At 37.0% G+C, this 16274-nt stretch overlaps 1 protein-coding gene across 2 annotated transcripts in view; it reads right to left on the bottom strand.

Moving 5' to 3' along the window:
* Nucleotides 1-16274, bottom strand: part of LOC102686914 (protein kinase C-binding protein NELL1) — a 163808-nt gene that overhangs the window by 66046 nt on the left and 81488 nt on the right. For both annotated transcript variants that reach the window (XM_015338274.2, XM_006642640.3), the window contains exon 13: nt 895-1020. In XM_015338274.2, the coding sequence (XP_015193760.1) occupies nt 895-1020 (126 nt within the window). The remainder of the gene's footprint in view (nt 1-894; nt 1021-16274) is intronic.

Genomic DNA, 16274 nt, shown 5'->3' on the forward strand with positions numbered 1-16274 from the left:
ATCATACTAATCAGGGTGTCAGTTCTTTTATATCACATTGGAACTATCTATGCTCATTATATTCTGTGTTCATAACGAGCCTTACAAAATTTGTAACTAGCTTTCCCTGTTTTCACTTGTCACTAACAGACTCATGTTATTTTGATTTTTATTTTACTCTTGCACAAATGTATTAAATTGTTAAGATCTTTTAGTAATTGGAAACAGCAGAAAAGAATAGCATGCTATGATATGCTGGGAAGAAAAATTCATTTATTTGGTTAGGAGGAAATGCATAAATGTATCCACCTTGACTGTTTAACATCAGGTCACTAACAAGCAAGTTTTAGTACCGGGGGAAAAAGCTCATGGTGAATATTTGCTGTTTGTCCATTGTATATCTCATATTCTCAGCTTCTGTCAAAGCTCAAAGGGGCATCAAGTTTGGGTTTCTCAGCAGTTCAGTCAATGCAAGCACCACACATAATGCAAAAACTGTCACAGCAGTCACTAGCTGACTGCGACTAGGACTCCCTAAGAGACCACACATAATTAGATGAGTGCCACAAGGGTTGAGTGTTAGACAACACCAGCATCACTGTGTAGTGCACTGCCTAGCAAACCAACAGCAGCACAGCTCTATCACCGCACAGGACTCGCTTTCCTTTTACAGTAGTTTCTGCTGGGCTGCTGTGTTAAGGAAGTCATACTGCATATAGCACTGAACGCTTACCTAATTCAGCCCTTCAAAGTTTCTCTTCTTCAGTAAAGGCATGCTTTCTTTCAACAAAGGAAACTTACAGTAAGAGGTTGATTTACCATGATATTTTACTCCTGTCATTATTCATCATAAATCATCAGTGCGATTATTAGGATGTTTCCATGAAACAATTTGAACATGAAAACAATCCCTACCTGTGCAAGAGAAGTCATCAACTCTGACATATCCTGGAAGGCAGTCACACCGATGAGTCCCAGGGAGATTGACACATACTGTGTTTGCTTGGCAGTAGTGCATCTGGGTTGAACATTCATCAATATCTAGGAAAAGGAAAGAAATATCTTGTGACAAATGGGAAAGTAATACATTTGTGAAAAAAGAGACCTTTCTTTTTTTTTTAAAAAAAGTTTTTTGTTAAAACCTACATGATTTTGGAATTGCCATTTGTGTTTTTGTCTCAGCTCATGGCTACGATCCCTGTGACCACATACAGTAGAGAACAAGGAAGTGTAGGCAGTCTCCTCCAACATACCCACTTTAAAGCCACTTGTCTTTTAACATGTCAGAGGCACCACAGCCGTGTACTGGAGGTTCAGTGTTGATTGGAGGAGAAGCATGTCCCTCACCCACAGCACAACATGCTTATAAGCCCCAGGACACACTGAGGGGGGGTGTTGTGGTTGCTGAGAGACTGCCCTGGGCAACTACTGTATTCCCACCCTACCCTCAGCGCCAAACTGGTGCAATACCATCTCAAGAATTCCAGTCTCAACTGGCTTCTAACACGACTGGAACAACCTGACGCCCAGATCAATGAACTCAACTCTTGACTGAATGAGCCACTTGGGAGGCCATGACTTCATCCTTTGCTTTAATCACACTCTTAAGGATGTAACACTAAGTAAATTAAACATTATAATGAAAACATGTGTATTACAGCAAACATATTATAGTAATGCTATAGTTTGATGCTAGGAGGAGTCATAATACATTTTAACTTAGCTTAAAAAATACATGTATTTTAGTGATGCAAGCTGCAAATTAACCAGTATTCATAACTACTTTATTTCCCACATCTTACACTGAAAATATTTAACAGTCCAAAAAAAGGAACTGTATCTTAGTCACTTATTCTTCACTGTATCTGAAGTACACATGCTACAGTATAATCTTTTGTGTAAAAATGAAATATTACCTAAATGTTATGCTCACATGGCACACTGTGAATAGTTGCCCCAGACCCAAACTAATTCTACACACAGCACAACGTATACTGTACAGTACAGAGATACAGGCAATAATAGTATTTTAGAGATCGTGGTGAACACAATGGCTCCAGGGAACCTGTACTGTTGACAACACAGGAATAGAGGATAGAGGAAGAAAACCCAAGCTATCTAAAAGAGATGTAAATTCCCTTAGAGTAAGCTGTCTGCTTGACACACAACAATCCAATGGAGATCCTGTGAACGACCTTACTTGTATACATTCTGTACATGTATATTAGGCCAAAATGGCCTCAGTGTGCACAGAGCTGCACTTAAACCTGAGAAGCAACAAAACAAGAACTAAAACATGAGACATCGGCATGACGAAACCTAGAAAAAACTGCTCCTTATAGACAAATCTATAGTACGTTTGAGCTGTTTGACAATCAAAATCAATTTACTTGAATGCCAGCATCAGTGTAATGAGTAATACAGAGTTACATTAGTCAGGAATTGCAACTACAATAAAGTGGATCCATTCAAGTATGAGACTGTATCAAAGACGAGAGTATTGGTAACTGAAAGTACGCTGACTCGCTGGGCAAGTATCCACCTTTTCACAGCAATGATTCTGAGCATTCAGCAAATGCAAACCTATCAGGAGCATAAAGCAGCTGTTTAGAACAACCTTCCACAGTCTTTCATTGATAAACTGAATATGAGCATGAAAACAGCCTGTTTAACACAAAATGCTTACATACCAAATATAAAAGTTGCAAACTGCGTTCATTTGTCATTGCACACAGTATTTTCTGTAATAAAGCAGTGTGTAAGCAACACTTTATCCCATATCCTTACTTCTAATACTATCAAACTAAGGTGAAACTTTAATTAGTATCGCAGACACTGAAATGGATACTCAACCACGAAACAAACTTGCAGGAAGAAATCCCTGTTCAGTTTTTTCAAAAAGGTATAAAGTCTTTATCACTAAAATGAATTTCAGTTGTGGCATTCAATTTAAACCAATTTTCTAAATCTATTTCATTCACTTTCAGTCATTTCTGGGTTTGTTTTGGTATTTAATTGTTTTAATGGTTGGTAAATAAGAAGGATTTATCTGCTCATGGCTCTGGACAGCTGCAGTTATCCTGCAAGCAGTATAGGTCCTGGACAGTGTGTTAATTCCTAATTACAGCAGACACCGCTCAGCAGCTAACAGCAAGAGGCAAGGGATAAACCTGAATAGATTGAATGGTCTCTTTTCCACTGAAAACATTTCTCATGCACTCATGGGCCCAAATGTAAATGTTGCATAGTAAACATTCATACTCCTTAAAAAAAGGTCAGGGTTTGAATAAAGGATGTAAATCTCACCATATCTAAATAAATGAATCATGTATATATATCATGAGTTATACTTATTTTATTTTTTTACTGTTTCCTAAACTTATATAAATGTGACAAGTCAGATGACTTATAAAATAGACTAAACATCAAATTCTAAGGCTATGTTTTTCATGTAACTCATAGGTGGTACAAGTATTCCCTTGTATGAATTTCTACAAGTTGCAAACATTTCTGTAAATGATTTATTCATGGTACAGTATACTGCATTTTTTATTTCTCGTTCTTTTAATTCGTGTCGGACACTGTTAAGACTGGGCCTTGAGTGGTTTCAGTAGCACAGATCCTTGAACTGTATGTTTTTTTCTTTAAATCATTAACTTTTTTTCTGAAATGTATGAAAGCTACTTACTTCAAGAGTTACTTCTGCAACATGTAGTTCTCACTAGGTATTTATTTATGTACTTTATATGCAGCAGAAAGCTATATACAGTACCAATAGGGTTTAAGGAGAAGTCAGAATTTTGGCAATATTATATTTCTATTTATATGTAGAATAAAAAAACATTTTCTTTTTGCAGCCAGGCCAAAGTCAGCTTAATTTACAGCGCTTCATATCTCTAGCTATTTTCTGGTACTCACCCCTATCTGCTTTGACTGACCTCCACATAAGGCATTGACATTCAACATAGACATCGAGGTGAGGATTTCTGATAAAAGTGGAGGACTGTCATTTCACAGTGAGGTAATTCATTTCTCTGGCACTCCTGTACTTGCTTTTTTTTTGCATTTAGGTCATGCCCAGGAAAGTGATTTTCTAAAAATAATGCAGTCTCTTTAATGCTAAACTGTTGGCTTGTTGTAGCTTGGACAGGGATCTACAGTAGATGCAATTAGGTTAATCAAAACTGCACTTGCAGTTCAAGCACACATGAGAGAAACTGGTCTTTTCACAGGAGTTAGCTAGCAGAGCATCACATTCCATTGGAAACAATAACAATGAAAAGCTGACAACTGCTTTCTTAAATAGGTGAAACACCGATTTTGTTTTGGCTGGATAAATTATTATTGCTGCTTGAGGGTTGAAAAATTGAATGACACAGGCTTAGAATATCTAAAGTCAAGAGTGGTGCACTAATTTCATTTGAGTTCATTTTTCAATCAGATTTCTGCAGGCTAAAAATACTATTTCAAGTAGACGGCTTGGACAGGAGAACTCATTAATATCTACTGGGCAGTGTGAAGTGAGACACAGGAACCCTAAAGCACCTCACAGCTGTAAAACACTACAGCATTAAAAATATTGAAAGGAAATAAAGGCGTACGAAAACTGCTACTGTCTGTGGCAGGACCACAAAGTGTGCACATTAAGGCTCAGTAATTTTCAGCAATAAATACAGGAACCCAAAAGCACAAGCTAAGAGACAGTTCCCTTGTATACTCTATTCATGACATGCTCCAGCTCCTCTCCCTGCTCCAGACTGCCAGCTCCATTCTGTAGCTCTGGATCCCTAATGAGCTCATTGTGCATGCTAATTAGCTGGAATTAACTCCACACTGGCAGGCACAAGCCCTACCCCGTCCCACAGGTACTGTTTTTGTTCTGCACACACAATGGCAATCTCCTGTTTCTAAAAGGACATCTTGGACTGGAAATGTTACATGAATACATTGGAGAATCATCATGGACTTGTGCAGGGCTATATCTCACTGGTGGGACATTTTCTTTCTGGAGAACAGAATGTGATCAAGCCAGACAGCAATGGTTTGCTTTATCTGCCTTCTGTTTGCAGTGAACACACTTGAAAAGCATTTAAGAAATAGTTTACTGTAGCACCCTTGCAGTTTTAAAGCTTTCCCATCAGTTCCATTACCCAGATAGGAAACGGAAGATTCTAACCGTCTGTTGTGCTGTACTTGTCCAGGAACATACTAATTAAACAGTAAAAGAGGAAATTACACAGTGTGACTTATTTGTAGCCATGTAAATCTGGTAAACTATGAGGACAAGGGGAATTATTGTACATGTTTTATAAAAAGAAAAGAAGTAAATGACTACAGTTCTGCATCATAGATACAGCTTATTGTCTGGGGAAATTAGTGCACCAAATGAAACATTCAAGGTTGCAGCAACATCTGCTAACTTTTTTTAAAAGATGGGGGGCTTTTAAATCCATTCTGCAGCTTAACACATTTCATGGATTTATCTTACTTTCTAAAAAAGAAACACTTTCCATCTTTATCACAATACTGTTTTCAATTTCCTGCATTTTGATGTTAAATAATATGAGCATTAAGCTTCAAAGAAATTGGCGACAACTGGGACAGGAAATTGATCACACCAGTTTTGCTTTAAATTACACAATGTAACTAGAAATGCTTTAGTTGGCACTGAACAGTGGTTATGAGTAATTTGAGGCACTTATCCTGTATTGTTAAAAACAAACACTCTGTACACCTTGTTGTGATAAACTGCAGCACATTTTTAAAAGAAAATGAGCCACCCATGCATGTAATTAAGGAAACTTCAAACATTTATTCCTCCTCCTATCAATGTCTTTTCACATAGTCTGCATTTTACCTTTGATAGAGAATTACATCCTTATTTGAAGCATTTTGGTTTGACTCATTATGGTGACAATGGCTAAGGATGTTTGATTGCAGGCTTACACAGCATGTAGTAAGAACTGGTCCTAATTACTTTGATTAAAGCTAATAATGGATAATCTAATGTGTCTGATTTTCAAAATATGTTAGAAGTATGCTTCATTTAGGGTGCTATAGTTTTAGAAGAAAAACAACATATTATGTAGGATTTGTGACTGATAAAAATCATGGAAATGTAACCTGGCACACAAAAAGATCTGACACTCACATTGACGTGTTATCTGGAATAAACATACAAGTATTCAACTTTAGAAGTCCAAGTGTACTTTTACATTTTTCCTCTGGGAAAAGAAAAACAATTCTCCTAATAATGTACTTTGACAGAGTTTATCAATCAATAAGAATGAAATGGTGAGATAAAGGCAAATTGCCACACTTAGTGAATTACTGTGAGAAAAAAGTATGAAATTGATTTTTATAAATTGTGGTACAGTACATTGAGATAAAGACTCAAAGGAACATCTTTTAAATCATATTTTGAGATAAAGTCTCAAAGGAACATCTTTTAAATCATATTTTTTTACCAATATTCAAACAATGTATGTAACTCCATATTTCTAAGTAGTAAAATGTCCTGTAGTGCACATAGTTTAAATGTTTTTTAAAAACGTTTAATGTTGCAAGTCATGTTTACAGGGTTCATTTAGCTCCTGAGCTACTGTAAGAACAAGGATTTGAGAAGCTCAAAATTAACTTATCCTCCTAACTACAGTAGGTCATTTGGTATTCCTGTAATCTAGAGACATTCTCAGTATCTGGTCATCCTGCAAAGTGCATGACCTGGAAGTGCACAATCTTCTCAGCTCCTCCATCTCTGGCTTTTTATCCCGTTGCATCTTCTGTCATTGTTTCTGCCTAGATTACTGCCATTCAAACTAGCTATTAGAGTAATAATGGGTTCTGAAAGGATTCCCTAAGGCTGAATGTAAGAGAATGAGATGGAGTAAGTGTATCTGTGACACATACAGTATGCTTCACTGCTTTAATGATTCAGCAACAGGCAAGAGAGCACGGTGCAACACTAATTTGTTTCCTTACTGTAGCGCCTGGTATATATCTGTGATATGTCAGCATGACAGAACAACCCAACCAGGATAAAGTAACAAAGGACTACACACACACACCTTCCACGAAAATCAATACAAGTTACAAAAGGGAATAAAAAAGGGAAAATGCTAAAAATACTACAGCACAATATTCAAGCACAATGGATAAGGATATGAAAGGTGACAAGTCAAGACTGGCTTGAGCCCTTGTTACAGAGGGACTGCTTGCTATTTTGGACCCCATTGCCTATAACATGACACAGCATTGCACATTGCGTTATGCTGTTAATACACTGTGATATGTAAAATGAGTCTTCTAAGCCCCTGCCTCAACTGCACTCTTTTTGAGGATGTTGATGCTCTATCAGGACATAAATAAAAAAAGGGTTAAAAAACATCTTAATATCGAATAGTCTGGACTATACTTATCTGTATTCACTGTGACTCTAAAAAACGATTAACTCAAACTTGAAAACTGTACAAGCTTTATATTTTAACATTTTGAATACCATGAAAAAAGCATCTTTCTCCATTTCCTCCATCTATCAGAGGCTAAGAACTACTACAGCTACTAAAGATTCCTTCTTTAGGATACTGGGATAGATTATATTCTGGATTTTTCAGTTTTACATAGAATGCCAACCAACAGCACATATAATTCTCTATTCAGCAGCATGTAAGGTCTGCAGGGGGTTTATCACTACCTCAACAGTGAAAGCGTGAAGAACTGCTGCTGTTGAGGTGAGGTCCTTAGGAGGACTCAGGATTAGCAGGATTAAGTGTTGCTCCTTCTGTTACAGAATAGAGGGAAGGTACCACTGCTGGTGGGGGGGGGGTGGGGGTGGGGGGGATGAAGGTTTCACATTTTGTTCTTTACAAGAAACACAAAATAGAAAAATAAAGAGTGAAAAAGATTTCCATGTGCAAACATCAATGCTACAAACACTAATTACTAAATATGAAAATACTATGGACACTTAGTATACATCAATCCAGTTTATCACGTTATCTATTGATCAAAGACAATAATAAAATAAATAGTTAAAACAAGTGTATGTCTAAGAGACAAAGTCCTACTAGCCTACAAATTGCAGATAGTTTTTGCTACACTAAACTATGATTCAGGTGCTGCTACTACTACTACAGCTACTAAAGAGCTCTGTGGAGCAGCTGGAAATGGCCTCTGTGTGTTAATAAAACATGTTTCAGAGAGAACCCTCTAGCTCTAGGACAGGCAAGCTGTAGCTGTGATTAAATTAGCTAACCAACTACTGTATACTGTGTGACCAGGTATCACCCATGTAAACCATGGCAGCTCTATATTTGTCTTGTCAGAATTCAAGGTATTATTCTTGATTATTCATTACAGTTATTGTAATGAATGTCATAATATAAATACATTAAAGTTAATATTCATTGGGCATATTTTCTGTATTCCTCAGTATGATCAAATTACTTTTAAACCTTATCTCTCTTTTATCATAAGACATCCAGTACAAATATCTATTTTTACTTTCACCCACACTGACCAAGGATTTATTCATTTTTTCCCCATGAATAAACAGTGTGGTTTTAATAAGAGATGAAAGCACCTGCTTGCTGCCTTGGCATTAATTGTTATTATTTATTATTAAAAAATAAACAAAACTATGTTCCTCAACAAAGCAAAGTTTTTTTTATATGTTTCCAAAAGCCTGATCACTAGTAGAACTGCAATGATAAAACTGGAGTGAGTACAAAAAGGACACATCCTTTGATATTAGCCTCTTCAGCAGATCAAAAATACTGTATTGATTTCCTTTAGAAAAGAAGAAAATTTCCTTTGCCCAAACACAAATCAATTACAGACATTCTGCTTACAATCACACTTCCCCAACACATCTTTAATGACAACACAGAGCTTTGGACATTGCATTTCTAAGACGAAGGTGGCTGCTGGTGTCAAACGAATTTTTTAGTTGTGAAACTGTAACCCTCAATAATCAAATTTTACTGCAAGAATGGATGGCAAGCTTGCAAAGGTAACTTGTGTGTACCAGACTCAGGTCGTGATTTATGGCTATAGATTACATGTTGCTTTTGAGATATTACAGATCATCTTCAGGGGTTCCCCTGGGTGATAAAAACACATGATTTATACTGTACCTTTGCAAGATATTACCAAAGGAGCCTGTTTACTTTTTTCATGTTTCAGGGGAATATTAGGGACTCTAAAACGTAATCTGATGCAACGCAATACGCTATATCAGCTTTTAGATGCCTGAGCAATTTACAGAGAGATTAAGCAAGATAAAGAAAGCAAATCTTTACCTTTCAACAAATAAACAGTATATGGCATCATGCTTAAATCTCTCCCTAGATTTGTGAATTTCAATATTTACAAACTGTTCCATACTATTCAAATGCTCTGGAGGTACGAAACAAATCTATTTTATTAACATTCACTAAACAGGCATAATTGAATTGTCCTCTTTAAAATACAATTTGGTAAGGTATACATGTGAAAAAAAAATTGCCTGAACTACATTAAAGGACTAAGTGAATTTCCTAAGGTTATGCCCTACTTTGTTTTTCAGTACTAAACTTATGTAGTACTGTACAGTACATGCATTTTAGGTTTACCAAGAGGAGCTGGTAAACATACTGATGTTGAAAATAGATTGATTATTTCTGTTTTTAAAATGCACTAATAACTAGCATACAGAAAAACAACAGATTGCCCACATAGCTCATTTGTTGTTTAATAGTGAATTGATCCAAGGATTTCGCTCAGCCATTTGAAGCAAGCAATCATATCGGCTTTGACATTATAGTTGGGTAACAGAACAGCAGTGTCTCTCAGCCATCTCTTGACTGTTTGCACCGCAGGTGTGTGGCTTAAGAGACCAATGAGAGAGAGAAAAAGTGCTGGCATTCGCACAAGGTGGAGATAGCCAGACCTGATGCGGCTTTGTGGCTTTTTTGATCATTGCACTCTATAAAATGGTTCAGAAGACAGATACTGTATAATCAGCCCAGTCATTGAGTCAGTCTAGTTCAGGCAGATTATTAGTTCATCATGGGGTTTAAGGCAGAAGCAGGCTGGTTATTTAGTAGGTTAAAAGGGGAAAGCATCTTGGCTTCCTCCTAAGCTCCAGGTTAAAAAAAGGGAGAAACACAGTGCAACTTACCCATCATTAAACATGAGGTTTATTCTTCATGTAAAGAGAACCTGTGACAAACATGGGTGGTTCTGTGGCTGTGGCTGGAAGGTTGCTGGTTTGTATCCCACAGCTGGCAGAGGAATCCTACTCTGTTGGGCCCCTGAGCAAGGCCCTTAACCCCAGCTGCTCCAGGGGCGCTGTACAATGGCTGACCCTGCGCTCTGACCCCAAGCTTCCCTATCTGTCTGTGTGTCTCATGGAGAGCAAGCTGGGGTATGCGAAAAGACTAATTCCCAATGCAAGAAATTGTATGTAGCTAATAAAGTGATCTTATCTTATCTAAATATGGTTGCAATCATTTGTATATGAACAGTCTTATGATCTTTTTTAAATGTATCAGTATAGAACTCCAGAATAGTTGAGAAACTCCTTCAATGTGGCAAAGCAAGAAAAAAAGGGGCCCTGCCACCATTACTAAAGCATGCACAGTAAATTCTTGCACAGCATGTCCATCAAGGTGAGGGAAGGTTAACACTTCGTATTTTCACGTATTACTTAAAGGAAATACGCAGCTGCCTAGCAATTCGGAAAAGACCCCAGCCAACAAACAAACACTTCACACACACGTACTGCAAAGACACTTGAGAGAATCTGAGGGAAATGGTTCACCTACAGCACATTACGTAGAGAATGCTAAACAAAATTGAGAATCACAAAATGGCATCACAGAATGACAGCTTTTGAGAAGAACATCTTTAGAGTACAGCAGACACGATCCATTATATCATTTTTGTGATATCATGTCTATTCAAGCTTGCCGCGCTGGCAGTGCAAGAAAGCTCTGGTGTCACACTGCTGGTACTGAGTGAAAGGAGGACAGATGCTGTAGAATGTAAACGGGCTGAAAGCAGATTAGAGCCTAGGGAAGACAGGATAGTATACACATGCCAGAAAAACTGAAGACAATCAAAAAGAAACTGAGTTCTTTGTTCACCGTAAATCTGGATGCTTTCCAATCTTTATTCAGGCACAGATGGCACAAGCAATACTCCTTAAGCAAACTATTTTTGTTTTACGCATCGAAACTTTACTGGATGCTTCTACTACTGTCACAGTGCCATACAACTATGAAAGAAGAAACAAAATTACTCCTATTCCTTTAAATTTCAACCCCTTCTAATATAGCCACTGAGGAGTTTGAGAGAACATCATCCAAATCATTAATAATGTATTTCAGTTTATGTGAGTTTTACTTTTTGAAACTAATCTAGAGCAAATGAGGCCATACACCTGACCATTTGCAGGGGTTGCTATGCAACAGTCTTATCTTGCAGCCTCACACCTTGAAGTCTGATAAAAGTTGCTTGGTAACAGCTCCACCTTGTTGTTCACAGAAAAACTGATTTACAGGTGGTTTAAAAATTCAGATGAATGAGACCATTTCAGAATGGTTTCTAAAATCCTGGGTAAATAATTCAATAAGGAAATAAATGGAAGTACATAATGTCAAAGCAATTACAAATAGATACAAACTCTGTATTATTTTTGTTTGGCATAAATCCTCCCCAATAGTACACATTACAAAAAAATAGTATTTTTTGTAATGTTAAAGAAAAGTCAAGTTAACATTTTACAAATTCATAATGGGATTATTCAGGATTCCAGATTCCACCTGTATCCAGTATTCAATAATGCATTAAAATTATTCTTGCTGACAAGAATTTAAGTTTGGGAATATTAATATCCTTACATGTGTATTAAGGCCTAACTGTAAACCTAAAGTGAATGACAGGAAGTTCTTATTTGGAAATTGATATTTTTGTAGAAGATGCAATGACCTTTTATCAAACAGTCATGACACATGCAAATTTGTTATTCGAATTAATATTATCAACAGATCAACACGAGGTCTGCTGTGAAGGTCACAGGCTAGTAGCACCATCTGTGGACACCACTGAAAGCAATACAAGCAACACAAGACCCAGCCCTGTGGGATCTGTTTCAGTTCTCACACAGAGCCTGGACAAACACGTGCCTGTTCACTGGTCTCCGAATCCTAGATACCAAAATACTACCAGCTTGCTCCACACATGTTCAATTGGGCTCATCGACAGCATACAGTAACTGGTATATGTGCAAGAAAGGTGTTATACAAGCAGCTTGAGAACATGCACTGTCCTGGTGAAATGCTGTCACATCATGAAGATGGCATAGGAAGAGCAGCAAGTGAGGTGCCAAGACTTCAACTGTGTAGTTACTGAAGCTACACTACAAGTCCAGTTCTGTATTTCCTAGACAGTCTTGTCCAGACCATTACACTTGGACGTCCCCATTAATTGGTCTGTTGTACACAACAATTAGAGTATTACTCTGTGCTGCACACATCGATGGCTAGCCAGGCATTCTACACAAAACTTCCATCACTAGACAAAAGTAGACCTCAATTGTTGCTCCAACATAGCAACTGTAAAATTGTTTTATTGAAGTGCAATATATTTGTTCCTTTCTGCATTTTTCTTCATTGCATTTCAAATTCTCCAGGCTTGACATTCAACAGGCTAAATCACCTCATCACCTGTGCCCAGTCAGCTCTCTCATTTATGTGGTGATTAAGTGCTTTAGTGCAATAGGCTCTCCAGTGTATTATGGTTAGTCATGAATGATGAATTAATCAAAATATTGTGAAACACGTTTAACCATTATCCAAGATCTGAGCAGTATATTTTACTAAATATATGCACAAAGGTATACATTTCTCCCAGAGCTCGGTATCTATTTCAAGAAAGTATTTTTAGGAATGTGAAAGGCATTTGCACAAATTTAACACTGGATTGCACTTAAAGCTTTCTAGATTTCCCTTATGTATATTTTATAGAGGTACTGATTTTATTGAACATGCACTTCAATAGAAGCAGTCTATTACTTTTAATTTAGAAAAAATAATGTCACCATTCTATATTACTTAAATTACTTGTCACTATATTAGAAAAGTCAAGAAATACACAGTATAAGCAGATGTCTAGATGTGACAGCAAAACAACTTGTGTCTTTTAGTGCTAGGGGAAATGTTTTATGAATGCGTGAGACAAGCACAATTGAAAATGAAAAATTGACATTGAACCACACTTCATTTTCTTTAATCATATTAGCAACAGCACAGCTTACCTATATATGCTACCAATTGACAAAGTTTAAGTACTGGCTGATGTTTGAGTCACCTGGGGGATCCATGTCATACAAATGACACTTGGGCTGTCAGAAAAGAAGCTGCCTGGTCTCCCACTGGCATCTGAGATCTAAGGTTGGGAGTTTTAGGCTCACCAAGATACAAAGACTTGAAGAACTCTATATTTTTGCAAAGAAAATACAATTTCTCTAATTGCAAAGGTTCTTATTTCTCTGCCAAAAGAAACAAAGGCTTGAGAAAATAAGCAAATTTCAACCATACAGTAGCTCACAACCCTCAAATGAAATGCATTAAGATAAACCTTGTATAGCCCTAAGGCCAGTCATCAAAGAAAGCATTTTTAAATTACTTGCATTACCTATTAATGCATAGTTTATCTGCAGTATGCCATTTTGTTTTTCTGGGAGACATATTTCAGTGAACAAACACAGGTGTTCATTAAACTCAGCTGTGAAAGGTCTGGGAATAAAAACAAAATCGAAAATCCACCAGCACAATTTGACAAAAAAGTGCGTAATCTTCCACAGGTAAAATGCATATGTGGACGTTAAAAACATTAGAGTACATTTTTTACAGTCCTAAAAATGCTGGAATATATAATTTAGTTTGATTCCTAGTTATTCCTAGTTTTAACTGCTGTCTAAATAACAATTTAAGGGAATCTTTTAAACATCCATACAGGTTCTATCATGAATGATAGCAATACAGGTGAAAACAACAGTGTATGACTATTGGTCAAAATACACAGATGACTATTTCTATGAAAGATACTGTATGTGGATGCTATTAGTATAACTTGATTTTATTCATCCATTCATTATCGGAAAGCCACTCATTGGTAAGGATGGCAGAAACTCAAAGCAGATCCACCCTGGACAGAATGCCAGTCCGCTGCAAGATGGCTGGACACATGGCAATTTAAAGATGTCAGTTGACCTCATCAGCATGTTTTTGGAAGATGGATCCAGAACAGCTGCTGGAGAGAACCCAATTGTACATTAGAAGAACATGCAAATTCAAGAGTTCTCAGGCAACAGAGTTTTATAATATAAATACTTTTACATTTAGCTATTGTATAACCCTATATAAGAGTGGGGTTTTGGATGTCAGTATGTTTACCTATAAAAAAAAATTCATAATTATATCAAGCTACAGCTCTATCAAGCCCTACTCGGTTATAATGTAAACTATAAGTCAAGGAGTTCAATAATACAATTCTGAGTTGATGATGCAAACAAGTCTGTCCTAGATTAACCATCTGACACTGGGACTAAGAAGGTGGGATGCATTAAAAGGTCATCTGCATGCTCTATATCAATAATGATTTCACTGAATTACACATGGTCTATGATAAAACAATATTCTCAGAAAATAAGTTTATTTTTTTGCAAAGGAGATCTATGTTTACTAGTTATTTATCACCACATGAACCAGACTGTTTGAAAACAACTGAGTTTATCAGTATTCATCTTCCTCCCTCCCACAAGATTTTTACACTGTTGGTCTATTTATATCTGTACTGCTCGATGCCCTGTCTCACAGTGTCCTTCTACCAATGCGTCTACGATACTGACGGTCTTAGTCTCTTAGATCTGCACAGATGCTATCTTCAAATGATAAATTGTAGTAAGCTAACCATATAATTGATATAGAGACTCTGTGCTCCTGGCAGCCTCTTTTGTGGAATTTGGAAGGAGTAAGAAATTCCTTGAGAATACCAATGCTTTTAACAGCAATCCTTTTCCTGTACAGAAAAATAAAAGATGATTTCAGGAGAAGAAAATGGAATCTCATGTTCTTCTGTATTTACCAATTCTGTTTCTCCCCCAAAATTTCTCCAATATTAAGTGCAGTTAAATAGTTTTTTTTCTGGCCAACCAGGCACAATACAATACATCTTACAATGATAAGAACACATTTAGAGCAATTGCATTCAGAATAATTAACTGTCACTCAAAAGGCTGTATAGCTGTGGCAAGATCTTAAATCGGCATGCATTTTTTCAACATAATGGCCGCTTTTGAAGATAACAGTATCTGTGATGGAAAGCACTATCAATGCCTGTTCCACAGTAAAACAAGGCTCACTGCAATACCTAGGTTCCCAAGGTGCATCCAGAAACCAAATGCCACAGTGCACAATGTCATGAGCTCTGACTATTAAAGGGGGAATCATTTTTCCCCCCATCTATTTATACAGTTGCATTTACCTCTATCACACTCCATGCAGAGGCCAGCATCTGCATGTTAGTATTTAAGAAACTGTGTGTACTCGTGATAGGTGTGTACTTGTGATAACAGCCTACAATACATGCAGTCGAATGTTTTTACAGTACACCATATAGCTGGCAAGGACAAAGAACCTACAAGCTGGGTGTAACACAGACAGAGATTGATGAGCAGACAGATGGTGGTTGGTTCAAAGTTTTCTCTGCTTGGCAAAGGAAAGAAAATTTACCAAGGTGAACAGTGCTCACCAGAGACTCTTAATAGAGGAAGGTGTTTGTCACCTGAAGCTGGGTATCATCTGGAATGCACAGACCACACCGCTATCAGCAGTCAAGATACTGTCAGCACTAGCCACCATGCACTACAAAACACAGACCTGCTCAGATAAACTAAGACAGGAGGAGGAGATATTTCTTCTAAATGGCCAACACAAGCAAACACTAATAGAGATAAAACACAAATTCTGTTCTTATAAGGTAGTGATACCCAACCCCATTCCTAAGGACACTGAATCTTGCATATTTTAGAGGTCACTATCAAATCAAATCTTAAGACAAGGGATAATTTAACAGTGATTAATTAAGCAGGTGATGTGTTAAATTAAGTAACTAAGAGATAATTTAGAACAAAACTGCTAATACCTTTTAGCCTTCAAGGACACGAAATGCCCTTAATTAAACAATTTATGTGCTTAATTGATTAATAAGTTTAAGTATTTCCCATCTTCGGAAATGGGTGGTTTAGGATG

This window comes from Lepisosteus oculatus, chromosome 21 (assembly GCF_040954835.1).
Source record: "Lepisosteus oculatus isolate fLepOcu1 chromosome 21, fLepOcu1.hap2, whole genome shotgun sequence".
Classification (NCBI taxonomy): Eukaryota; Metazoa; Chordata; class Actinopteri; order Semionotiformes; family Lepisosteidae; genus Lepisosteus; species Lepisosteus oculatus.